The sequence below is a fragment of the Schizosaccharomyces osmophilus genome, chromosome 1 (assembly GCF_027921745.1).
Source record: "Schizosaccharomyces osmophilus chromosome 1, complete sequence".
Lineage (NCBI taxonomy): Eukaryota > Fungi > Ascomycota > Schizosaccharomycetes > Schizosaccharomycetales > Schizosaccharomycetaceae > Schizosaccharomyces > Schizosaccharomyces osmophilus.
The window spans coordinates 270,672-295,393 of NC_079238.1; the positions used below are offsets into that span (position 1 = coordinate 270,672).

Here is a 24,722-nt window from a genome sequence, read left to right on the forward strand (position 1 = left end):
TTATATAATAATTCATTTCGTTAGCTCCTTCATAAAGGATTGTGAGTAGTCATATTAATGAGACGTTTAAATTTGTTATCATGGACTTTAAAATATATATAGTGACTCATCCTTCTGCAAGTAAATCATCCTTGAATTGAAATAGGTATTAAGACTATATGAAGAAAACCGTCAGGGTAACAGAAATCCCGGTTCATTAAATCCGTGCTAATGCTTAATGGTAGGACGATGCCCTGTAAAACAGGCTTTAATAATGAACAAGACACATCGGAAGGGAAGAATTCAGGTAATTGCTTGTGCAAAACATGACCTAACGTGTAGCCAAGAGAAGCGGACGTTTGGACAATAGGAGCATCTGCACCGAGATAAAATTTTAAAGGAATAATTCTAGATTTGCTTGCAAATAACTTCGTAGCAATTGGTCGATAGTCATAAAAGTCGTGGTTCAGTAACGAATTCCAGTATGAATCTGTCTCTGGTTTAGAAAGAGCAATTACGAGGGATGAGCTTCCATTTCGAACATAATCAGACTTGAGAAGGTGTTACTAATGTTTGCTACATATATAATATAATGCTGAACGTACCTCTTTCAGTGCATTAAAAAAACAAGAACGAAATGTTTCCATGCTTCCCATGGGGACAACCAAGGAGCTTGGAAAGGACCCAACATGAAAATCAAGGTGCCATAAAACAGGAAGGGCGGTAGTAGATTCTGGGTCTTTAAGCGAAAGTAGATCGTAAAGTACACCTACAGGCCAGTGCCTAAAGAAAACCATGTTAGATTTGATACTCAAGAATTTCATCAACACTATGCAAAGCTTACCATTTGATAGATGCTTTCCCTGAACTTAGCCAGCATTCTTCCAAAGCAGCCTTTGGTGCAAATAGCTGCTTCAAGTCCTCAAGAATTTGGGCAAAATAAGAATGCCTAGGAAGATTCGCCTATTTCAGTTAGATGAAGAGTCTAATAAAGGATAGGTTACATGTCTTGAGCTGCGTACCAGGTAAGTTAGAGAATTTTCCTTTTGGTGTACTTCGACACTAATGTTTCCATTCCAAACTAGTTCAGGTATTGAATCTCTTTGTTGTTTCATTATTTTTTTTGCAACGTGTACTTGATAGAATTTATAGCGATTACCTCTTTTCAGCGCCAGAGTGAAGGAAAGTAATCAGAAGAAAAGATAAAAGGTTCACTTCATTGAACGTTTAATACCCTGGATACAGAAACAACGTGAAAAGGAAGCTAAGTCCTTTCAAAAGTCGTATAGGAGTGAATGCAATGTCTTAAAATGCTGAAAGCTGGAAGCGCTTGAGTAAATCATTCAAAACCTTCTATTTCCGTATAAATAAATCATTCTTTTGTTTTTCTCCAGTAAACTTACTTTTATGAAAGCAATCCTTACAGTATCAACACCTCTTGCTTTTTGATATTAGAGTGAACATGAGTGTAGCCATCTTACTTCCCAAATCCCAACTGACATAAATAGGTTAGTAGCTAGAGTCTGCTTTGAGAATTACAAAGAAAAATTATTTCTTTCTTTCTTTTGATTTTTCTTATTGTTTTGGAATCACCTTGAAAGGCCTATAAAAGAACTCGGGTTTAAAGATCTGTTGGTTTGAGAGAGTCCGCTTTGCTTTACTACTTTTTGTGCTTTTGACTTCTTGAATTTATAGTCACAGAAATAAAAAAAAATGAATACAGGACGCTCTTTGTTGAAATTACCAAACGGCTTCAATTTTTTTCGAGTCGCTTGTAGACAAGCATCTTCCGTTCCTTCGACAAGAGATGGTATGCCATGAGAAAGCTTACATTTCTTTTCTATGGGATTCACTAACAAATATGTATAAGGTATAACGGATTTAAAAACGTTTCTTCAAAGAATTGGCCGTAACACTGAGCAAAAGATTGATGGAAAAATAACGAACTGGGAAGAACTGTTCACCAAAAGCACAAGAGACATGAAAGAAGATGGACTAGATGTACGTACACGAAAGTACATTGCAAATCAACGTAACCGGTATATCCAGGGCTACAATATTGTACCATACCCAACCATGAAAAAGAAGAAAGGAGGAGAGAGACGTTCTTAACAATTCTCTCAGCAGTTGCTTTATTAAACAAAAAGCTCTTCTATGGTGGTGCTTCTAGTGTAAGGATTCTCGTTTATTGGGCTAAGCTTGAAAGCCGACTTGCAAGCTGACCATGAAACCATCGCTGGAATGACGGCGACATTGTCAGCAACGCAGACTCACTACTAGGAAAACGTTTTTTCAATTCTACCTCTTCTTCTTGTTGTTCTTCCCACAACCATTCTCCATTCTCCCATGTCAAAGTCGCTTGTACGTGCTCGTTCGTAACCACCTTTAAATGGTCCTCTTTCTTGGACAGCTCCTGCAAGCCGTCTCGAAATTCATATAGTACATTGTCAAGTTCTACCTGAAGCTGTTGATTGTTCATATTTTAATGAAGAACACTGAACAACGAACGAAACCGTTAAAGAGCTTTCTTGACTGAATCAGTTCTTCTTTCTATCGCGTTTGTATGATTATTTGCCGGATTACTCGACAACGTTCAGTTTGTTTATAATACAAGCACTTCTGCAGAATTGAGCTTTACTTTGGTAAAGAGAACGTTCTTCCTTACCATCAGAGAATAGTATATAAACTCGGTATGAGCTTCATAGGAAAAATAAACAACCGAAATAATTATGGAATATAATTCCGAATATGCATTAATAGAATTAAAATTATTATGTAAGCAATATAGAGGATTCAATCATCTTAGATATCATTATGTTTCAAAACTCTTTGGCGCGTAAGTACAGAGTTAGGAGTTTTCAGACCGGAGTCTTCAACTAAAAAAGACTCATTATCCTTGCCAGCATTAAAAATTTCTGGTTTAACCGCACCGTTCTCTGACAATTCGGCAAACGTTGAGCTCTGCTCTTCTTTAGCATCTTGTTGAGTACGCTGTATACGTTGATCTCTCCTTTGCATGAAGCTTACTATACATGAAAAAAATAAAGTTAATCCACCGACAACCAGCAAGGCAATATAACCTTTTTTAAACCTTGGGGTATCGGTATTGGGATACATAACGGGCGCCCACCATACATGCCAAATGTTTTGTACCATATTCATAACGAAAATAACAACTCCTCTTTCTTGGTCATTGCCACGACAGACGTCGTTCGCCCACGAAAACCAAACAGCTTGTCCAGCATACGTACACCCCGAAAAAAAGTATGCGAAGAACTTGAGCCCATAAGGGACGTTCCATGCTAAAAGTATAGAGGAAGAAACCACGGTTACAAAAAACAAAAATAAACCAAACGGCCATCGAGTACGCCCACTAAGTTTATCTGACAGGATGCTGGCTCCCATAGTAGAGACAACGCCGACTGCTGTGATAACTGTAGGATAATTATTAATCTGGGTAACGCTAAACTCTCCTGAGATTTTCATCCATTGTCCCATCAGCACATTGACGGCAATAGCCTGGGTTTCTCCACTGAACAGCCAAAGAAATGACAAGCCATAGATGCGCCAAGAACGGAAAATGGTTATTATTGATTGCATGGTTAACGGCTTTTTCTTTGGAAGAGCAGGAAGTCGTTTTACTGCAAGCTGCTTTTCTTCCTCCGTGAAGTAAGGTGCCTTTGTCGTCTCGGGAACGTCTGGAAACAAAAAGTATCCATAAAATGCCAATGGTATCGTTAACAACCCATCAATTATAAACAGCCATCGCCATCCTGCCATACCGCATACTCCATCCAACGAAGAATGAACGGCGGTTTGCAAATATCCAGCAAACATACTTCCAATCAAACCGGATATGGAAAATATCGCGGCCCTCTTGTAAATTTCACTTCCTTTGTACCAAGCACCCAAAATGTAATGAGTACCCGCAAATGTGGAAGCTTCTGCAACTGCCATAAAAAAGCGCAAAGCCATCATAGAGGAAACCGAATGAACAGTAAAGGAAAGTATGGTCATAACTCCCCAAATCAAGTTCATAACAGCGAACCAATGTCTTGCCGGTACTTTCTGCATTGCATAAGATCCAGGTATTTGGCCGATAATGTAGCCGCAAGTAAAGACTACATTAATGTCTTGCAGCTCATTTCCGTACATCTTTAAGTCTTCTTTCATTCCACTCAAGTAAGCATTGTTAATCGAAGAACGATCAAGATAGTTGATAAAATATGAAATACAGCAATATGACAATATAAACCAGTCTATTTTGAAGACCAAGGCCCGCTCTCTCCTTGATCGTTCATTACCAGGTTGACTCCTAAAGATGTTCCTATAATTCATTGTAGAACGTATATTCATACAACCCAAACGCTCCAAAAAAATTCCAAAAATTGAAAGCTTCTATTTTCAGGAACCGAAACTAAAATCCGTCTATGTAGAGATTTTACTTCTCACGACCTTCGAAAACTTTGAGGATGCGTACCAGGGTTGGCTTACCTTCAACTCTTTTTGTTCTACACTTCCTTTTTTCTTTCTATGCCATTTGCATAGGGGTATGCAGCAATCTCAAGGATGGAAAGTGTTCTGGCAGTTGGAAAATTTAACACGTAACTGTTTTGGTTTCCGATTTTTTTTCTTTGATCTTTATGAAAAACAATGTTTAAAGTAATATGTTGCTAATTTATTATATCCAAACAGGCCGACCAAGGAATGGGATTGTAAAGGTAGAAAGATGCTTTTCCTTCCGTTCGGCAGCTTTAGGAAGGAAAGATATAACGCTTTTATAAATCTTTCCAAATTTAACAGGTAAAAAATTACGTCCGAGAACCCTGATCTTTTCAAGTAGCAGTGAATGGAGCCTTAGCACCTGGATCATTCCTTGTTTATTGTATTTTACTTTATCTTTCATTTGACAATATAAATAAAAAATAGCTACATTGATGCTAAAAAGTAATAGTATACGTTTCTAAATCATCGTTTTTACCACACAATTGACCCATGAACTGTTTCAGGAAACGCTTTATTGTCAGTCTATTAAAGGCATTGTAAGGGCTATTGATATACGGTACTGTACCATTAATGGTATTTGCTAACGATGCTATTGGAATGGAAAACCTTTTCTAGCCAGATCATCTGTCTCGTACAAAAGTTTTTACACACTTAGGTTGGAAGTAATTCGATCTCTACAGTAGAATGAACAGAATCAGAAAAGAAATCAAGTAGCTTCAAGCATACTGATGAAGATTCGCATTTTCGAATTCCCAATCGCATTACATAGTATAGCAAACTGATTTGAGGCTTCACAGTAATGCTTTTTTATCTTTATATTTTTTCAATTAAATGCAAGTTCATTTTAATTTTGATTCATTTTACTTATTCATGCAATTAGGATTGAATAATTCTTTGATAATTTCATCAACATTTGCAGGTATCATAATAATGTTACCTAAGCTATTACAGGTCAACACTAAGATATTTGCTTTTTCACTTTACTAGCCTGGGATTCCGAGTCACACTTATATTGATTCTCATTGATCTAAATCATTTCAACTGCTTGGAAAGTAAACGATGCAATGTCTACTGCGAGAACAGCCTCGATCGCTGGCACTCGCAAATAGAGACTATGCTCTGGTCTTTCATTCTGTCCCTCAAAACAAGAATTCGTTGTCCGTTTGTATAGCAGAGTTTGTATCTCTCAGCGAAAAAAGGCTAGATGGTTTCCAAAGAATTTCTACTCGCCCTATCTACGGGACACTTGGTCTCATTGAACTTGAGAACTCTAACTTTTTATGCGTTATTACAGGAGCTAGCGAGGTCGCTCGTATTCGAGAAGGAGAACGCATTTTTCGTATTACAGAGGTTTGCTTTTACAGTGTGAATCGTTCCACTTGGGATCACATTCGTCAAGAAGGTAATTCTTTAGACACGGGAGAAGGGTACGATTCAGAAATTCCAGGGTATGATGCATCCAAGTATGCTTCAGAGCCTTTTGGAAGCCTACGAAAACTTTTAACGAATGGAACTTTTTATTTTTCCCTAGATTTCGATATTACTTCTCGTTTACAGTTGCGCACTTCACATGCTTATACAGATATTCAGTCAGACACTATGCATGACCAGTTTATGTGGAATGAATTTATGCTCCGTCAGTTGTTTAAGTTTCGTTCCCATTTGAATTCTGACGAAAAAGAGGTGATGGATTCATGCTGCTTCTATACTTGTGTAATTCGTGGCTTTTCCGGTACGGAACCTTTCAAGCTGGGGATGCAAAATGTACGGCTTTCGCTCATATCAAGGTTATCGTCTTACCGTGCAGGTACAAGATTCCTTGCTCGTGGTGTTGATGACGATGGCAATGTTGCCAACTATGTTGAAACAGAAACCATTCTTGATACTCCGAATTATTCAGTCAGCTTTGTTCAAGTGCGAGGAAGTATTCCTATTTTTTGGGAACAAGAAGGCGTGCAGATGTTTGGGCAGAAAATTGACATCACCCGTTCTTTTGAAGCAACTCGAGCCGCTTTTGAGAAGCATTTCAGTGATATAATTAAAGAGTATGGTCCTGTTCACATTGTCAACTTGCTCGGCACTGGTTCTGGAGAACGATCTCTTTCTGACAGACTGCGACAGCATATCCAGTTCTCCCCCGAAAAAGAATTAATTCACCTCACCGAATTTGACTACCACTTCTTAATTCGTTCGTTTGAGGATGCAAATAAAATTCGTCCTATGCTTTACAGCGATGTTGAATCTTTCAGCTTTTATTCAGAAAAGCGGAATGGAGAGGCAATTCTAACACAGGATGGCACTTTTCGAACAAACTGCCTCGATTGCCTCGACAGAACCAACGTTATTCAAAATCTAATTTCTAGGATGATTTTAGAAAATGTAATGATACACACTCGACAAAATGCGGGTTATGATTTCTGGCAGATACACTCTACACTGTGGGCAAACAACGGTGATGCATTGTCTCATATTTACACAGGTACCGGCGCTTTAAAGTCTAGTTTCACTAGAAAAGGAAAATTGAGTTTAACAGGTGCCTTAAACGATTTGTCTAAAAGCGTGGGACGCATGTATATTAATAATTTTCAGGATAAAGGAAGACAAGAAACCATTGATTTATTACTTGGCCGTTTAATTGATCAACATCCTGTGATCTTATATGATCCTATTCATGAATATGTTAATCATGAGCTAAAGAAGCGAGAAGATGAGTTCTCGGAACAAAAGAATATATCAATATTTGTTGCAAGCTATAACCTAAATGGATGCTATCCTACTTCTGATCTGGAAAGGTGGCTTTTCCCTGATGATAATCCCATGGCTGATATTTATGTCGTTGGTTTTCAGGAAATCGTCCAACTAACTCCCCAGCAGGTAATAAACGCTGATCCTGCAAAAAGGCGTGAATGGGAAACGTGTGTAAAACATATATTAAATAACAGAGCCAAGGATGACACAAAGTATGTCCAGTTGCGGTCAGGTCAGTTAGTTGGTACAGCCATGATAGTCTTTGTGAAAGAGTCTTGCCTACCAAGCATAAAAAATGTAGAAGGAACAAGTAAGAAAACGGGATTAGGAGGCGTTTCCGGCAACAAGGGAGCCGTTGCTATTCGATTTGATTTTGAAGATACCGGCATTTGTTTTATTACTTCTCATCTTGCAGCGGGTCATACAAATTACGATGAAAGAAATCATGATTACCAGACCATTGCGAATGGCTTGAGATTTAAGCGAGGCCGCTCAACATTCAATCATGACTATGTTGTATGGTTCGGAGATTTCAATTATCGTATTTCGTTAACGTATGAAGACACTATTTACTGCATTGAACAAGGAAAGCTGCATAGTTTATTTGAAAAAGATCAACTAAATAATCAAATGCTAATGGGCGAAGTATTTCCTTTCTTTTCTGAGCTACCTATTACATTTCTTCCTACTTATAAATTTGATATAGGCACTGATATATATGATACCTCAGATAAACATCGCGTCCCAGCTTGGACCGACCGGATACTGTTTCGAGGAGAGTTAAAACCAATTGTCTATAATTCCGCTCCTTTATATTTTTCTGACCACCGTCCTGTTTATGCGTCTTACGATGCAAGCATTGTCAAAATTGACAAAGCAAAAAAGAAACGACTTTTTGAAGAAATTTACATGCAAAGGAAGGTTGAGGTACGGGATGCTAATAGCACTTCGTATACCTTAATTGACATTGCTGGTTCTGTTGCTGGAAAACCCAATTTAATTCCTTATGTGCCAGCTAACGGCATGGATAAGCTCAAGAAGCCGAGTGATGACAACAGAAAATGGTGGTTTGAAGACGGTTTACCTGCTCGTTCCATTGCAGCACGACCCGGAAATGACTATCAACTAAATCCAGACCGCCCCTGTAATCCTTTTACTCCAAGCAAAAAACCTGACTGGGTTAAAACTGAAAAAGCTTTGACTTTAGAGAAAAGACAAGAGCAGCATCCAGCGGTGAACTCTCAATCCGTGAATCCTTTACATTCTTTGAATACAAGTCATCCCGCTTTAATTCCTCAGCAGTCGTTATCCAAACCGACGAAACCCTCAAAGCCTGAGTCTTTAGCAGCTCCACGAACGAAGCCAGCGCTACCTCCCAGGTCGAATCCTTCTTCTTCAAACTCTACGTCTCTACGTTCTTCACCTAGTAATATTCCGCCCACTCCTCCTCCTAGGAAGTCGACGAATACCCCTCAGCCAGACCTGCTAGGGTCTTCGCCTGAGGATAGCAAACTGACCTGGAAACCGCTTGTGTAAAAATGTTTATAAGAATTTCCGTTAGATATTGAAATTACCTACCATTGTATTTATTTATTAATTCTTTTTTCTCATTCATTTTTGAAGTATGAATAAATCTGTCTAATTGTATTATAGTTGAAAGAAGCATAAAATCAAATCCAAAGAAGTACTGTAGAAACCATCTTACAACTGGAATTCATTTACACACTGATGATCCTTCACAAAAAGTTCATTTTATAGCTGGAAAATTACGTACCGGAGGCAGAACATCAATTCATGAATTATTCTTCATTGAAACGGACGACACGCTCAAAACTATCTATGTATAATGGTGAATAGGGAAGAAACGTTCTGGAATTCGTTTAAAGACCATGCTTCTGTGCCCAAAGGAAAGATTAATGGATGGATAAATTATCAAGAAACGAATTACTCAGAGGCAAAGTTTTTCAAAACTCTTGCAACGATGTGGAGGGCAAAGACGGAAGCAATGAATCCAACACTAAGAACCATGACAACCACTGGATCACTGTGTATGTGTGAGTCAAGGATGTTGCTTATTTCACAATTTCCATCCTAGAGGAAACAAACCATAAATAAAAGACTTGGTTCCTTAGGATGAGTATGAAGAAAAAATAACTTACACTTTAAAGCCGGTAGCCTCGTCAGAATACAACTTCAACAAGGTAGGGGTAGAGCCGTCTGCACCAGCAGCGCGAGGGCCAGCAGGACCGGTGTTAGAATCCTTTGCGGTCTTTTCAGCGGCAGCACGACGTCTAAAAAAACAACATTGTTAGATCTGTTTAGGAAACAGGGAAACCGCATTTGTTCAAGCCTACCTAATTTGAGATTTGGGGCCACCAGGGGCTGAGGAGCCAGCGTTTTTTACAATACCAGAAGCCTAAAGGTTAAGAATGGGAAAAAAAGACATTTGATTTTAACATACTTTTGAGGAAGACATGGAAATAGTGGTATGCTATGGATTCAACTTTGATGATCTTTACAGAAGGGAGCAAGATGAAAGAATAATGCACTAGAGCGTAGTTTGTACTAGGGTGCAAGGGAGTGGTACATATCGGTATTGTGTTTTGCGATTTGTATGGATAGTTAACGAAACTTAAACATTAGGAAATGGGTAGAGTTGGATGAAAATTCATTGCGTTGAATACTTATGAGATATAGACGAATGCCCAAAGACAAGAGTATTCATGAAGTTCTCTCGTCTAATGTGAAAGAAGTGGGAACCCTGGGTTATCTGGATTTACTATTTCTACTGCTCTATGCAATGGATTGAAACGGACTAACAGGTGGTAGCGTCTACAAAAAAGAAGAAAGATCCCAGTTGAAAAGGAGATCGAGTTATGTACTGTTCTTGTTATGGAAGCAAAGAGTATAAAATTAAAAAGCTATCTGTTGAAAACTTTATAAGGCATAGAAAAAGTGCTCATCAGATGGACAAATGTTCCAAGTACTAGTTGCAAATCGAGCAACAGCTTACTCGACAGCAATGCACTCAATTTCGATTCTGACACCTTGAGCTTCAAGGGGAAGAGTCTTGACAGCTACGCAAGAACGAGCGGGCTTAGGGTCAGGAAGTGTTTCGGAATAAGCCTTGTTGACAGTAGCAAAGTCATTCATGTCAGACAAAAAGATGTTGATCTTGACAATCTTTTCTAAACCAGAGCCAGCTTCTTGTAAGACATCTTGCAAGTTCAAAAGGCATTGTCGGGTTTGAGTGCCAACACAGCCTTCGACAACCTTTCCATCCTTGACAGGGATTTGACCAGAGCAATAGATGGTTCCGTTGGCCTTGATGGCTTGATTGTAAGGGCCAGCGCTGGAAAGCTTGGGGCTATTGATGATGGTTTTGGTGCTCATGTTCGATACAAACTTAGGGCGATAACTGATTCGGTTGGGGACGTTGAGCGATCTGGTGAGAAGAGGGCGACTGAGGGTAAGAGATCGTCTAGCCAAATTTCTAAGCATATTGCTAAGACCAAAATCTGGTTCTTTGCCGAGTTTGCATATATATTACCAAATCGAGATACAGAATCCCAACGTACGTATGTTAATTTGAGCTATACGTATATTGGGATTCCAGTGATTCACTGATCTTAAACTGGCAGAAGATATTCGATGCGCGTTGAATTTAAAACATGGCAGACTGTCTTTGTTAAGCCTCTCAACAATACAATGAAAAGTTAAACCAAGAATCTTGAAGCAAGACCAAATTCAGAAGTTTGTTTTCTAAGGTTATTTGCTACGCTTCGTTATTTCAAGTTGAAGAAATTTTTCGGTTTTTCCTTTTGTTTCGTTTTCAAAAGAAAAGGGTCCTTTTTCTCTATTCCTTTAACATGAAATCTGTAGCAAATCTTTTATTCCACCACCTCTAGTTTTCTTGTTTCGTCTGTTCTGTTTCATGGTTACGCTGATCCTTTCGCTACAGTATAAGCTTGATTTACGCGAGTAGACAGACTTTGGGTCCAATAAAACAGTCACGGGAAATCAAAACAAACCAACGCGTCTGCAATGTTGCCCGTAGGACACGACGAAACATGTCAGAGTTTCAAAAAGTAGTTGTCATTGATGCCAAGGGGTATGCTTATTTATAATTTCATTCTTTCAATTAAACAAAAGTTACTAATGCATTTTTATAGCCATCTTATGGGCCGTTTAGCTTCTGTTGTTGCTAAGCAACTTTTGTCGGGTCAAAAAGTCGTCGTTGTCCGTTGTGAAGAATTAAACATCTCTGGCAGCTTCTTCCGTAACAAGCTTAAGTACCTCGCCTACTTGCGCAAGTCTTGCCGTTACAACCCTACTCGTGGTGCTTTCCACTTCCGTGCTCCTTCTCGCATCTTCCAAAAGGCTGTTCGTGGTATGCTTCCCCACAAGAGCCCCCGCGGTCAAGCTGCTTTGGAACACTTGCAAGCTGTTGAAGGTGTTCCCCCTCCTTTCGACAAGCAAAAGCGTGTTGTTGTCCCTGCTGCCCTCCGTGTCTTGCGTCTTAAGCCTGGCCGTAAATACTGCACTGTTGGCCGTCTCTCCTCTGAGGTTGGCTGGAAGTACGCCGACGTTGTTTCCAAGTTGGAAGAACGCAGAAAGGTTAAGAGCGCTGCTTTCTACCAAGCCAAGCACTCCAAGCAAAAGAAGGTTGCTGCTGCCAAGTCTGCTTCTTCTATAAACCAAAAGCTTGCTTCCTATGGATACTAACTTCCTTGATTACTTTTTAAATAATATAAGAAGATGTCATTGAATTTATATGGTAGCTTGAACCTCGTTTTGTAATTACTCTCTTTCGTATACATTCAATCAGTAATTCATAAATTTGTAACTCCTATCTGCTCATTTTCCCAAATATGCTGTTTTTCTATTTTCCATCATTTGAGACTATGTAAATCCTCACTAATAATTCATTAAATCTTTAGAAATCATAGGTACATCTTGGTTTTCCATTTCTGCCAAGAACTGAATATTTGACACATATTCGGTTTGTGGAGTTGGTCCATGTTCACTAACAGGCGTTTGACTCCACAGTTCTCCAGAATCAACATTGCTTTCGCTTTTCGATGCGTAATCTTCAGTCATATTTCCTGACGAGGGTAGGTCATAATCCAATTGTAGATCGTCGGCGGAATTTACAGCTGAATTGGCTTTCTCTCGTAAAACAGGGCTTGGTTCTAAATATTGAGGGAAATAGCCCCGTGCAAACCGATTAGGTGGCTTATGATAAACAGACGCAAGAGTACCTACGTTTAGTAAAAGCTGCTCACTCATTTCTGGGTCATATGCGTTGGCTTCCACATCCACCGGAGGTGCATTCGTCAAAATTACCTTCCTTGCGAAATCTGGATTTGTTGATAGCATTCGAGAATATATGATGCCTCGGTCGCGCAAATCCGGATCTTGTATTTCCTCAGTACATAGTTGCAAAACTTTGGTGACCATTTCTAAACCAGCAGCAGGCATCTTCAGAAATAGCTTGGTAGCCGCCGTCAATATAGTCAACTGCAATTCTAAAGGTTCATATAAGAACCCTTCTACGTACTCCCCCATTAACATGCGCGAGTCTTCAATTGACTCAGCATAGTGACCAAGTAACCATATAAAAGCTGACTTTGCTTCTGCCTCATCGAAAAACTCCATATTCTTCAATAAAATGGAAAGCAAGTGTTTATAACGAGAAGGATATTTTCTTAATATATCCCTACTGACGATCACAGCCTCTTGTACCACATAGGATATTTTTGTATCAATTAATTTAACAAGACAGTCAACACAGTCATCTGCTCGGCTTTCAATCTTTACAGCCAAATGACCTATATACCGAACAGATTTTCTTGACAATTCAATGTCAACCTCTGAAGCATATTCCATGAACTCTGGTAGAATATGATCAAGATTCTCCTCATTTGCTAGTTTCGACAATATACTGAATTTTTCTAGTTTAACATTTGCAGGATCATCAAAATGACAAAAGAAAAAATGTAAATCTGACTGAAAAATCTCTGGATATGCGTCCAGTATTATTTCCACATTGCGTAAAAGAACATATTGAGTCGCTGAAGGTTTCCTAGCTAATAAAGTTACCAAAGGTGGAACAACCTTTCTAAGATGATCTTTAATAAGAACCTCATCAGTCATATAATTTATATAGTAAAGTGTTGCTTTTATAGTCCCCATGCAAACTGCTGTGTTTCCATGCTGAAGCCAAGGTGATATCCGTTCAGCAAAGCTTTCGGCTTCTCCAGGCTGTTGTGGAACATAATATATAAGAGAATCGAAAATAATGGTTTGTAGCCATCTAGTTAAGTCTGTCAATATCATATGAGGTTGTAAGCGAAACTTACTCTGTGCAATCATTCAAGCAGTCCACTATTTTTGATGTAACCTCTTTAGTGAGAGTAAGCTTAAAGACATCTGAAGACTGAACGATAGAAATAAGGACGGCTAAAGCATTTGTAACAACCTATTCATGTCAGCAAAAGACGAAAACACCCGACTTACAAGAGAAGACTCATCATTTAGCATTTCTCTTAAATTTTTTATTAATCCTGACGATTCAACTATCTTTCGGTCATAAGAATAGAGTCTGGCAACTCCCATAACGGCTGTTTTTCGCACATAGGGATCGATATCATCCAGTAATCGAATAACTGGATCAAGCGAAGCAACCCAAAAATTTTTAATATGAACTGAAGTCAAAGTTTTCAAAGAAAAATCACGTAAGACCGGGTTCGAAGAATGTACACCCTATGATGAATCATTAGTTCCCTTATTATGTGAAACGAGGTAACTTACTTTGAGTACCACCGGAATTGCTTTTGTCGCTTCGGAAGGATTTATGCTGTTTACTGTAAGTAAGTCAGAAATGAGGAAGTACGAACCTTGCGAAACTTTTCAGAAAAAGGTAACACAATTTCTTCAAATCAACATTGCTGGTTTCCATGCAGTTTATTATAGCAGGAAAAAGAGAAATCATATTATAACCCATCGACATATTCGCTATTATTTTTTTCATTGCATTAATCTTCTTGCCAGACTTGTCTTTGGAATCAACTCGAAGAATAGCCTCCAATTCAGAAACCTCTGACTTTTCAATCATTAATAAAAACTTTTTTAATAAATCTTTGTCTTACAGACTCAGAATGGGAAGAGTTCCCCGAAGGAAGCCCTACGCTGACCATGTTCAATGTATGAGTACTCAGTAGAAGATTGTAGCAATTGCAGAGCGGCTTACGACTTCAGCGTCTAGACTTGTTAATAATGAGGAAAGGAATGTTAATACTAATACACAAGTAAAATTCCATACGTCTCTCTTTAATAGCTTCAACGAGTTCGCTCGCAAGTTACGTTTTCATCAAGGTGTAAATTAGATTATTCTAGCAGAATGCGAGATACGTTTTTTAAGCACGTGTATATATATTTATAGTACTCAAGGCTCTTAGCCAAAAATGAGAGAAGAAAATATCCCAAATCTGCAAACTAGATAACTAAAATAATAACAAAATTGAGTATTCAGATATTCGATGTGAGAAAGGCTTTGCATAGCATGAAATGAGAGAGTAGACAGTACGCTGAATCAACACCCAGTTTGCAATATAAAGTTCCATGGCCAGGAAGACATTGGAGGACAATGTAGACAAGCCGGTATTGAAAGAGCAATTAAGAAGTCGAGATGATGAGAAAAAAGCAGTCTAAGAGGGAAAGCTGTCCATTGGCGACGTCTAGGTAGCATAGGCTTCCTTGACAAGATATACATAGCTCTCAAAACACATCCGCTTGAAGCATTTTATTTTTCCTGTTTAAACTCGGAATAATCCGACCATCTTTATCCGCACTTAATGTCTGAACATAGAAGGACATATCATTGGGACGTGGATCTCTTGTACTACCAGTAGAAGTGATGATACCAGCTACTCCGAACATAAGTTCCTTTGAGGAAGCAGTTGATCTTCCGTAAGAAAATGGTAACGGTATGTTTTTGGTAGATATAAATGTGTTCATTTTAGAACGCATGGTCTCTTGTTCGGACGACGAATCTAACAGTTGGATATTGGCGTAAAGCGCACCACGCTGCAGGTTGGGTTTTTGTGCAAGATAGGCGTTGCTGTATGGAAAGCTTTGAGGAAGGAAAAACTGAGCAAATTTATCATAATCTTCAACCTTTCTGTTTGTCACCGGAAGGTTCAGATCCTGTAAACGTTTCAGCGTCCGCACAAAGCGGTCGCTGGGGGAAAAGGAGCATTGACTCTCGGGAGTATCGAATTGGTCAACAGATATATGTCGGGTACTGAAAATGGGAAATTTCCGCTTCACACCCCAATCGCCTCGATTCCGTTGTGATTTTTTTGCAGTCAACGCTTGCAGAGATGGGAAACATGCATTCCCGGGTTTTACAGTCAAGTCTTCAGGTATAATACGAGTCAAAGTTACAGCCCGTGAGTTTCGGAATAGGTCGATAAACTTCATTTTAACGATTAATTTCAATATGAAGCATTAAAGGGGGAACAATATAAGGTAAAATAGAAATCCTTTTTCGTCACTTCCTGGAAAGCAAAAAAGAATGGTAAATAAAATAAAAATAATTGGGTCAAATAAATATAAGTTTATCTGGAGGATAAGCGCAAAGCGATGCCAAGAACTAGAAATATGTGATCGACTACTCAAGTCGCGTTTCGAACCAGCGCTACATTTAAAACTAATTCACAAACAACCAACCAGAAACTAGAAATGTCCAAGTGAATCTTTATAAAAACACTCACCTTTCAACCACGATTTCTAGTGAACGATGGTAAAGGAAGAGATGCGAGTATACTGTTCGATGCAGAGGACATTGTTACTTACTCCCAAAACATAATAAACAATGCGGAAGACAACTTCTTCTTTGGACAACACTCTATAAGAGATTATTTACTCATGAATTACTCCTTGGAACATGAAATACGCGTATATTCTTTAATACTAGCTAGAAATTATAAACGAAAGTTTATAATTGGATGAACGAGTGTGAAATTGAATGCCTTTCTCTTCCGTTTTTTATATTTGTAAAAAGTGCATATGGCGATTGGGGTCGTATATAGATTGTATGTAAGTTTAACGTGAACAACGACTTTCAAATCGTAGAACAGTCATGACAAACGGTATGGTACTTGAATTGGACATGTACGCTTAAACACCTACTCCTATAATCAGAATCAAATAGCAATTTGTCTATAAAGCAAATAAACCACCGTCTATTCGAGTTGAGACACCTTAAAAAGAAGCATTTAGTATGGAGCAATGAAAAGGTTATGGCCATTACCTTTTTCAATTCTCTTCTGTTTTGCTATTTATGCTCTTTTTTTTGGTTTTTTTTACTATATGCTTTTATATCATTACCATCTCTAATTTGATGGTTAAAACCTGTGGTACCCAGAGACCTATTTTTACGAGTGCATTTACTGTAGTTGGCCGGCCTTTTTAAGGCGAAATGATTGTTTCAAACCTTTTTTGGAGTAGGCTTGTTTTAAAAAATGCAAGTCAAGTAAAAAGAAAAATAAATGAGCGATTGTTTAGCCATTCGTCGTTTTTGAAAGCAGCAAACATTCTCGATGGAAAACAATTGTCTAGGTAAGTGTTTTGACTTTTAAAAGAGAAAAGAAATAGGGAAAAAGGTTGGGTTATCATGCAAAGGATTGAACATGACCTAAAATGGGGATCTTTGAGTGGATGAGTCTCATTTATGAATGTTAAACGTTCATCCTATGTTCCGTACCTTTTATGAAGTTTACATCTGTTTTTTCGATGTAATTAATCTTTTCACATAGAAAAATGCAGAATTCTGTTGCTGAAGAGGTTGAACGGTTGAAACGAATGGATGAAAAATATCATCCTTCCCTCGCAATCGTTCAGGTTGGTAAGAGGGAAGATTCCAACGTATACGTCCGCATGAAAGAGAGGGCAGCCAAGAAAATTGGCATTGCATACAAGCATTATGCATTTCCTGATAGTATTAGCCAATCTACCCTATTGCGTGAAGTACGAAAGTTAAACAATGACCAGAGTGTCCATGGAATTCTCGTTCAATTACCACTTCCTCGTCACCTCAATGAGAAAACCGTTACTGAATCCATTCTAGCTGAAAAAGATGTTGATGGTTTTGGTGCTGTGAACATCGGTATGCTTGCAAAAAACACGTCAACACCCATCCATGTTCCTTGCACACCCATGGGGGTTATGGAGTTGCTCCATCAGTATAGCATTCCCATTGCCGGTAAAAATGCAGTCATCCTTGGGAGAAGCGATATTGTCGGGAATCCCGTAAGCTACTTGCTTCGTCAAGAAAACGCTACTGTTACCGTTTGTCATTCTCATACGGAAAATCTACCAGAGCAAATTGCAAAAGCAGATATCTTAGTTGCTGCATTAGGCAAACCAGAGTTCGTTCGTGGAGAATGGCTTAAGCCGGGTGCAGTGGTCATTGATGTTGGAATTAATGCTATACACCATAATGGCAAGCGCACACTAGTTGGTGATGTCCATTATCCTTCTGTTTCTCAAGTTGCTGGCTACATTACTCCTGTTCCAGGCGGTGTCGGTCCTATGACTGTTGCAATGTTAATGTGTAATACCGTCAAAGCAGCTGAGCTCTTGAGAAACAAAAGCATTTTACGTAAAGTTTCCATCAACGAAATAGCTCTGAAAGATCCTGTTCCTTCTGATATTGAAATAACAAAATCTCAAGAGTTAAAGAAAATCACCACCGTGGCTAAAGAATTGGGAATACATGAAACGGAAATCGAAACATATGGTCATTATAAGGCAAAAGTTGACATGAAACTATATGAGCGATTGAAGCATCGTAATGATGGTCACTATATTGTTGTCAGTGGAATCACTCCTACACCGTTCGGGGAGGGAAAGAGTACCGTAGTTGCGGGACTGGTTCAAGCTATTGGTCATTTAGGTAAACTGGGTATTGCTTGTGTTCGTCAACCCTCCCAAGGCCCCACCTTTGGCGTTAAAGGTGGAGCAGCTGGTGGTGGTTATGCCCAATTTGTTCCTATGGATGATTTTAACTTGCATATGACGGGTGATATCCATGCCGTTACAGCTGCTAATAACCTTTTAGTTGCTGCTCTTGAAACCAGGATGTTTCATGAAAGCACACAAAGTGATGCAGCTTTGATTAGAAGATTGCTACCTTTAAAGGATGGTCGTCGTGTTATTCCTAAAGGTTTGCTTCAAAGATGGAACAAAATCTGCAATAATTTAGGTCATGACCCAAGTGAACTTGAAAATGTCAGTCAGGAATTGTTGGAGAAATTTGTTCGCCTAAATATTGACCCTGAAACTATTACCTCCAATCGTGTCTTAGATGTTAACGATCGCTTTTTAAGAGAAATTGAACTTGGTTTAGCCTGCACCGAAAAGGGACGGAGTCGGAAGACTTCCTTTGACATATCCGTCGCCAGTGAATGTATGTCAATTTTGGCTCTTTCAAATGATTTGAAAGATATGAGACACCGCTTAACCAATATGGTAATCGCCAATGACAAAAAAGGTGATCCGGTAACTGCTGGAGATCTTGGTGTAGCAGGAGCTATGGCTGTCTTGTTAAAAGATGCTATTAAACCTAACCTTATGCAGACGCTGGAAGGTACACCTGTTTTGGTACACGCCGGGCCGTTTGCAAACATCAGTATTGGCGCTTCTTCCACTATAGCTGACAAAGTTGGCCTTAAACTAGCTGGTACAGAATCCTTTGAAAATGCTGATAAGGCTGGTTATGTTGTCACCGAGGCTGGTTTTGCTTCTGACATGGGTATGGAAAAGTTTTTCAACATCAAATGTAGAAGCTCAGGATTGAAACCAAGTGCAGTAGTTTTAGTGGCCACAGTAAAAGCTCTTAAGCTTCATGGTGGTGGCCCAGAACTTAAGCCCGGTGCACCTTTGCCCGATGAATACCTCTTAGAGAATCTGGATCTTGTTCGCAGAGGCTGTGCGAATATGGTTCAACATATACGAAATTCTCAAAAATTCAACGTCCCGGTGGTGATAGCAATTAATAGCTTTAGAACCGATACTAACAAGGAATATGAAATTATTCGTCAAGAAGCTCTCGATGCTGGAGCCGTTGACGCTATCCCTTCCTACCAATTTAGTAAGGGTGGTCAGGGAGCCATTGGTTTGGCGGAAGCCGTAATGAAAGCTTGCTCTACCCCCAATGAAGGTGGGTTTAAGTTTCTGTATGATACGAAGGCCCCGATCGAAGAAAAAATTACAACTATCGCGAAGGAGATGTACGGTGCTAAAGGGGTTGAGTTTAGTCCTTTGGCGGAAAGACGTATGAAGGATTTTAAGCGTCAAGGATACGAGCGTTTACCCATTTGTATGGCTAAGACTCAATATTCACTTTCGCATGACCCTAAGCTGTTAAACGTTCCTAAAGACTTCGTCGTACCGATTCGTGATATGCGTTTGAATGCTGGAGCTGGGTTTATCTATCCCTTAACAGCTAAAATCCAAACCATTCCTGGTTTACCTACGGCTCCTGCTTATCTTAATATAAATTTGACTGACGATGGTGAAATCTTGGGTCTTTCTTAAATGAAGGACCACAACGATGGAATGGCAGAGTTAGACTAAATTTACAGAAGGAATTAAAGGCTAGGTTTTTTGGAATAAAGAAAAATTATTAAAGTTATTTTTATTATTATATTATAACGGTAATTAAGGAAAGCGAAAATGTAAAAGGTTGATTTATCAAGTAATAGAAAGGCGTTGATTAAGTTTAAAGGGTGTAATTGATTTATCCTCTTGAAAAAGAGGGTGATTTTTTAAATATGAGTTCAATGCAGTCATTAAATCGTTTTAAGTATTTCAGTTCGTTTTCTTTGTCATCTTCAATGTCCATAGAAGTACACAAATAGAAGAAAGAAGTAATTACAAATCGAGAAGGCCACATAACATCGAGGATGATCCATAGGGAGGCGCATATAATTTCACTTGGCCTAAACGCAGTAAATCGACAATCTATGAAGGGGTTAAATGATGTTTTTTTGTAGATATAACGCGTACCCTTCATTATCTCAATTAACATGTACTGCCACTCACACATCAGCTGCTCGGAATCCTCTTCTGAAAGAGTTTTGAAAAACCAATGCTGGAAAATTAGAGGAGTAAGGTAGGATTCAACGGACGGAAGCGATAAGACATAAATATTGTAGGACAATAGCGACAGTACAATTTTTTCATATTTCTTTTGATAGATTAATAGGATTTCACCAAGCGTAAGCATACCTCCAATTCACGTATCGATAGACTTGGTGCAAGCTGCTTACAGAAACTTTTTTTAGCTTTTCACGAGATATGATTAGTTTATAAAGAGGAGTAGAAAAGATTATTTCAATAGACGTACCAACCGTATAGTCGCTTGTGAGTTTACAGGCGACAAACAAAGTTCCAATTGCATAAATCTTGAAAGCTTTCGAAGGGATAGAGGGTTTCGTAGAATAGCAACGATCTAAAAGTGATATTGCAATGCACAGAGTATCCATTGAAACATAGTCAATAGCTTCCTATAACAGTAAGTCGATAATTCAAGCACGAAGTATACCTCGTATAAAACTGTAAACAGCTGCCAACGTTTTTGAGAATATGACAAGTTCTTCCATATGGCTTCAGGTATAATCTTTCTAACACCGTTCATTTCCTGTTCGATGATCCGATTTAAGGTACTATCGCGTCGAAGAGACTTAAAATGAACGGTCAAAGAATCAGAAAGTTCTGCATCACTTGGTGATACTTTGGTTAAGTTGTCTTTAAAACGAATTTCTCCATAAGGTGATTCCAGGTTCTTTCGTTGATCATTGAATAGTAAACATGTTTCATATTTAGATGCCAGCATTTTGGTTTAAGCTAATAATTGAGTATTACTGTGTAAATAATTGTTTAAATTAAATGTTTTAAATAAAAAATTGACCGGATGTAAGTTGAGGTAGATGTTGGTTTTATGCAAATGAGAAATACGCGACTGTCCGACTTATATAAACATTGGAATTTTGGCGAGTAAAAGACTAGGGAAAGCTGTGAAAGAGGAAATTGCGCTTACTATTTAGTTAAAAGAAAAATAAATGAGAAGAATAAATATTATTAGAATTCGTGTCATAAGTAATAGTAAGTCACAAAATAAAAGGGAATGATGAACCCTGTAGATGAAAAAAAACGGCAACAAAGATATGCTAAGCACTCACCAAGGTACTAGCATTCGAAAAAACACTATTCTCAAGGGAAGGTGTAATGATAGTGCCGTAGCAGTAAGGAGGAGGAGGAGGAGGAGAGTAAGAATTAGGCGTAGGTGCAGATGCAGGTGATGCAGGCATAGGGAAGAACTCTGAAACAATTGTGCTCTGGGAAGAAGCAGATTGTACATCAGAAGGATCATTGGGGTCATTTGGAGGAACGTGTATGCGCGCAGGTTCAGGATAAGACGGCAAAATACGACTTCCATTACAACGTCCAACTCCAAGGTTGTGGTAAGATATTCTTGGTGACTGCAACTTTTCAATTTCCATTCTTTGGATGAAGCGCAATCTGCTACTTGCATTGTACAAAAAGGGATACGGGTTAGGCTCTGTATCAGGAAGCCGTGAAGGCGTTAAAACGACATCAATGCCCTCGCGTTCTCCAGAAGCACCAAGTAACTCTTCGTTTTCTTGTAGGTTCGGGGAGTAGCGAGGAAGAGTGATCGTAGATTCAGTAACTGGAAGATTATAAAAGTCTGCTTCACAATCTTCTTCATCGTAGATGGGCATGCAACACAACACCGCTCGGAAAATTCGATATTTTTTATGTTTACAATCAATATACCTTCTGACTATGATTAAACACAGGATAAGCATAGGTACCGAGATCGCAAGGCCGATCATCTATACGGAAATCCCAAGTTAGTATAACAAAAAACCTGAGAATATATACTTACAAATTTAAAAATTTGCAGATCCTCCTGTTCAATATCAGCTTCTGCTGAAAAACTTTCTGCTTGGCTTTCCATTCCGACAATCGTCCCAAAATGTTTATATTTCCCCTTAACAATACTAGTGTAAATAATATATACAAAATAAATACGGCTCTTTCCTCTCTTTTTCCTTTTCCTTTCTCCAACCTCTTTTAAATAAATGCTCTTAAAGGAAGAATGAAGGGACGAACATTTTTGAGTATCTTCCAATGTAAACAAACACTTGATTTTAGCAAATATTACCGACCAAGCCATATTTTCTTCATGAACCATCATCAATTTTATAAATGTTAAACAAAACCATAGTTCTTTTTGATCCATCTCTTTCAGTAACCGTAGAAAATAGAGGTTTGACTGAATGCTTGAAAAGCATAAGGAACTCAACATTCATCCTGATCGCAAAAAAACCTGTAATTGGAAAGCAGTAATCCTTTTATTTCTATTTTCTTAATCCAAATGCGATGCTAGATGGATGTGAAATGAAGAAAGGATTCAAGTTCATGTGCCGTCCCTTTCTTAGAAATTTCAAAGACAAAATTACTTTTATTAAATAGAAATAATACACATTATAAAAAAAAAGAAGACGCTTTCTGGAATCGTTTGTAGTTCCGTAATTTTCACATGCTGACGGTTTCTCGACCGTTTTGACGCTCGCTCAACTCTACCAAACTAAACCAAGGATATCGCGCTTTTGACGTTTTCCGTCGAATTAGCAAAGAATGGATAAGAAAAATACCCAAGAAGAGAAAAATTCACAAAGCTCTTATTCCGAGGGCGGAATTCGCGAACTTTTGGATCGTTTAGCACTTCGTTCTTCAGTAGAAGAAGAAAAGGAAGCTCCAGCCAAGACATATGATGATTACAAGTTTTGGAAGACCCAACCAGTTCCTAAATTTGGTATGTTTTGGTGATAAATGAGAAAGGTGGATATGAAGCTAATGCGACATTGAATAAACAGATGAAGAATGCGAAGCTGAAGGACCTATTGACCCAAATACTGACATTGAAAAGGTTTCAAAGGAACCCTATCGTTTATTGAAAGAGTTTGAATGGACAACCATGAATTTAGAAGACGATAACGAGGTAGGTACTTAGGATCCATACTATTTACTAGTTGTGCAATTACTGACGACAACATATATATAGTTGCGCGAGGTTTATGAACTTTTAACGGAAAACTATGTGGAAGACTCTTCCGCGATGTTACGATTTGCTTATTCCGCTGAATTCTTGAGATGGGCTTTAATGTGCCCCGGATACGTCAAAGATTGGCACGTTGGTGTTCGAGTCAAGGCTTCCAACAAGTTAGTTGCATTCATTTCGGCAGTGCCTTTGGTGATTCGTTTGCGTGACAAACTGTTCGAGAAGTGCGCTGAAGTTAACTTTTTGTGTATTCACAAAAAGTTACGTAACAAACGTCTCACACCTCTTTTGATTAAGGAAGTTACTCGTAGATGCCATCTTTTGGATGTTTGGCAAGCTGTTTACACTGGCGGTATTTTGCTTCCTAGTCCAGTTAGTGTGTGCCGTTACTTGCACCGCAGCCTAAACTGGAAAAAGTTGTATGAGATTGGCTTTGCTCCTCTTCCATTTGGAAGCTCTCCTACTAAGGAAATGGCCAAATATCATTTGCCCTCTGCGACAGCAACTCCTGGATTGCGTCCTATGGAAAAGCGCGATGTCGCCCAAGTTCAATCTTTACTGTCTCGCTATTTAGAGAGATTTGAATTGGCACATTTCTTTACCGAAACTGAAGTGCAACACTCGTTTCTCGGCGATAGCGAAGTTTCTAAAGGACCTGTCATTTGGAGCTATGTAGCAGAAGATCCTAAAACGAAGAAAATCACTGACTTTTTTTCCTTTTATTCACTTCCTTCCAGTGTCCTCGGCAATCCTCAATACAATGATATTAAAGCAGCTTACTTGTATTATTATGCTTCCGATTCTTATCCTAAAGACGATTCCAAGGCTTCTTTGGATACTTTCGTTGAAAGATGCAAGCTTTTGATCAAGGATTCCTTAATTATTGCTAACCGCGTACGTTTCCGTTGATTATACCAGATTGTTTACTAACGATTATGCAGCTTCGTTTTGATGTGTTCAACGCCGTGACCGTAATGGATAACAACCTATTTTTGAAAGACCTTCGATTTGGTGAAGGTGATGGCTACCTCAATTATTATATCTATAACTACCGCTGTCCTAAGGTTCCCGGAGGAATTGACTCTCAAAACAATATTGACAAGTCAAGACCGAGCGGTATGGGTTTTGTTATGATTTAACTTTTAAATACAATATAAAAATCTTGCTATTTTCATTTATAAAAGTAAAGTACTTTTAGATTGAACCGAATTTTGAACCCAACTACGTAGAAACGAGAAACCAAGAGAGCCATTGAATGTATCATCTAATAAACTCAATTAGTGCACTACAATGGGAACCAAGAAACTTTCTTATACTCTTATTTTTCAATATT

The 24,722-nt window shown here is 38.6% G+C and overlaps 14 protein-coding genes across 14 annotated transcripts; 5 read left to right on the forward strand and 9 right to left on the reverse strand.

The window, feature by feature from the left end:
* Nucleotides 1-125: 125 nt before the first annotated feature.
* atg5 (autophagy associated protein Atg5) lies at nt 126-1,094 on the reverse strand (the record flags this gene model as incomplete). The annotated part of the gene is made up of 4 exons (XM_056178918.1): nt 126-530; nt 585-762; nt 824-942; nt 1,002-1,094. 4 exons carry the CDS (start codon nt 1,092-1,094, stop codon nt 126-128), a joined length of 795 nt encoding a protein of 264 aa, XP_056036988.1.
* A 598-nt stretch (nt 1,095-1,692) lies between these two features.
* On the forward strand, nt 1,693-2,091 carry fyv4 (mitochondrial ribosomal protein subunit S41; the record flags this gene model as incomplete). The annotated part of the gene is made up of 2 exons (XM_056178919.1): nt 1,693-1,789; nt 1,850-2,091. The coding sequence occupies 2 exons, from the start codon at nt 1,693-1,695 to the stop codon at nt 2,089-2,091; spliced, it is 339 nt and encodes a 112-aa protein (XP_056036989.1).
* Nucleotides 2,092-2,164: 73 nt separating this feature from the next.
* On the reverse strand, nt 2,165-2,458 carry SOMG_00122 (Schizosaccharomyces specific protein; the record flags this gene model as incomplete). The annotated part of the gene is made up of 1 exon (XM_056178920.1): nt 2,165-2,458. The coding sequence occupies one exon, from the start codon at nt 2,456-2,458 to the stop codon at nt 2,165-2,167; it is 294 nt and encodes a 97-aa protein (XP_056036986.1).
* A 323-nt stretch (nt 2,459-2,781) lies between these two features.
* liz1 (plasma membrane pantothenate transmembrane transporter Liz1) lies at nt 2,782-4,335 on the reverse strand (the record flags this gene model as incomplete). The annotated part of the gene is made up of 1 exon (XM_056178921.1): nt 2,782-4,335. One exon carries the CDS (start codon nt 4,333-4,335, stop codon nt 2,782-2,784), a length of 1,554 nt encoding a protein of 517 aa, XP_056036987.1.
* Nucleotides 4,336-5,544: 1,209 nt separating this feature from the next.
* Nucleotides 5,545-8,769, forward strand: syj1 (inositol-polyphosphate 5-phosphatase; the record flags this gene model as incomplete). Its single annotated transcript, XM_056178922.1, has 1 exon — nt 5,545-8,769. The coding sequence occupies one exon, from the start codon at nt 5,545-5,547 to the stop codon at nt 8,767-8,769; it is 3,225 nt and encodes a 1,074-aa protein (XP_056036453.1).
* Nucleotides 8,770-9,177: 408 nt separating this feature from the next.
* sbh1 (translocon beta subunit Sbh1) lies at nt 9,178-9,709 on the reverse strand (the record flags this gene model as incomplete). Its single annotated transcript, XM_056178923.1, has 4 exons — nt 9,178-9,277; nt 9,393-9,524; nt 9,588-9,649; nt 9,695-9,709. 4 exons carry the CDS (start codon nt 9,707-9,709, stop codon nt 9,178-9,180), a joined length of 309 nt encoding a protein of 102 aa, XP_056036985.1.
* Nucleotides 9,710-10,242: 533 nt separating this feature from the next.
* Nucleotides 10,243-10,734, reverse strand: mmf1 (mitochondrial matrix protein; the record flags this gene model as incomplete). Its single annotated transcript, XM_056178924.1, has 1 exon — nt 10,243-10,734. The coding sequence occupies one exon, from the start codon at nt 10,732-10,734 to the stop codon at nt 10,243-10,245; it is 492 nt and encodes a 163-aa protein (XP_056034964.1).
* Nucleotides 10,735-11,303: 569 nt separating this feature from the next.
* SOMG_00127 (60S ribosomal protein L13/L16) lies at nt 11,304-11,958 on the forward strand (the record flags this gene model as incomplete). The annotated part of the gene is made up of 2 exons (XM_056178925.1): nt 11,304-11,344; nt 11,406-11,958. 2 exons carry the CDS (start codon nt 11,304-11,306, stop codon nt 11,956-11,958), a joined length of 594 nt encoding a protein of 197 aa, XP_056036984.1.
* Nucleotides 11,959-12,150: 192 nt separating this feature from the next.
* Nucleotides 12,151-14,432, reverse strand: apl1 (AP-2 adaptor complex beta subunit Apl1; the record flags this gene model as incomplete). Its single annotated transcript, XM_056178926.1, has 6 exons — nt 12,151-13,549; nt 13,596-13,714; nt 13,753-13,998; nt 14,047-14,092; nt 14,133-14,338; nt 14,385-14,432. 6 exons carry the CDS (start codon nt 14,430-14,432, stop codon nt 12,151-12,153), a joined length of 2,064 nt encoding a protein of 687 aa, XP_056036982.1.
* Nucleotides 14,433-15,012: 580 nt separating this feature from the next.
* On the reverse strand, nt 15,013-15,717 carry mug178 (mitochondrial ribosomal protein subunit L51-b; the record flags this gene model as incomplete). The annotated part of the gene is made up of 1 exon (XM_056178927.1): nt 15,013-15,717. The coding sequence occupies one exon, from the start codon at nt 15,715-15,717 to the stop codon at nt 15,013-15,015; it is 705 nt and encodes a 234-aa protein (XP_056036983.1).
* Nucleotides 15,718-16,717: 1,000 nt separating this feature from the next.
* Nucleotides 16,718-19,836, forward strand: ade9 (C-1-tetrahydrofolatesynthase Ade9; the record flags this gene model as incomplete). The annotated part of the gene is made up of 2 exons (XM_056178928.1): nt 16,718-16,857; nt 17,055-19,836. The coding sequence occupies 2 exons, from the start codon at nt 16,718-16,720 to the stop codon at nt 19,834-19,836; spliced, it is 2,922 nt and encodes a 973-aa protein (XP_056037175.1).
* A 202-nt stretch (nt 19,837-20,038) lies between these two features.
* Nucleotides 20,039-21,136, reverse strand: crs1 (meiosis specific cyclin Crs1; the record flags this gene model as incomplete). Its single annotated transcript, XM_056178929.1, has 5 exons — nt 20,039-20,262; nt 20,308-20,488; nt 20,530-20,585; nt 20,648-20,807; nt 20,846-21,136. 5 exons carry the CDS (start codon nt 21,134-21,136, stop codon nt 20,039-20,041), a joined length of 912 nt encoding a protein of 303 aa, XP_056037174.1.
* A 334-nt stretch (nt 21,137-21,470) lies between these two features.
* On the reverse strand, nt 21,471-22,633 carry mug110 (Schizosaccharomyces specific protein Mug110; the record flags this gene model as incomplete). The annotated part of the gene is made up of 2 exons (XM_056178930.1): nt 21,471-22,157; nt 22,211-22,633. The coding sequence occupies 2 exons, from the start codon at nt 22,631-22,633 to the stop codon at nt 21,471-21,473; spliced, it is 1,110 nt and encodes a 369-aa protein (XP_056037177.1).
* Nucleotides 22,634-22,965: 332 nt separating this feature from the next.
* Nucleotides 22,966-24,528, forward strand: myr1 (N-myristoyltransferase Myr1; the record flags this gene model as incomplete). The annotated part of the gene is made up of 4 exons (XM_056178931.1): nt 22,966-23,143; nt 23,205-23,329; nt 23,393-24,283; nt 24,331-24,528. The coding sequence occupies 4 exons, from the start codon at nt 22,966-22,968 to the stop codon at nt 24,526-24,528; spliced, it is 1,392 nt and encodes a 463-aa protein (XP_056037176.1).
* Between the last annotated feature and the right edge of the window lie 194 nt (nt 24,529-24,722).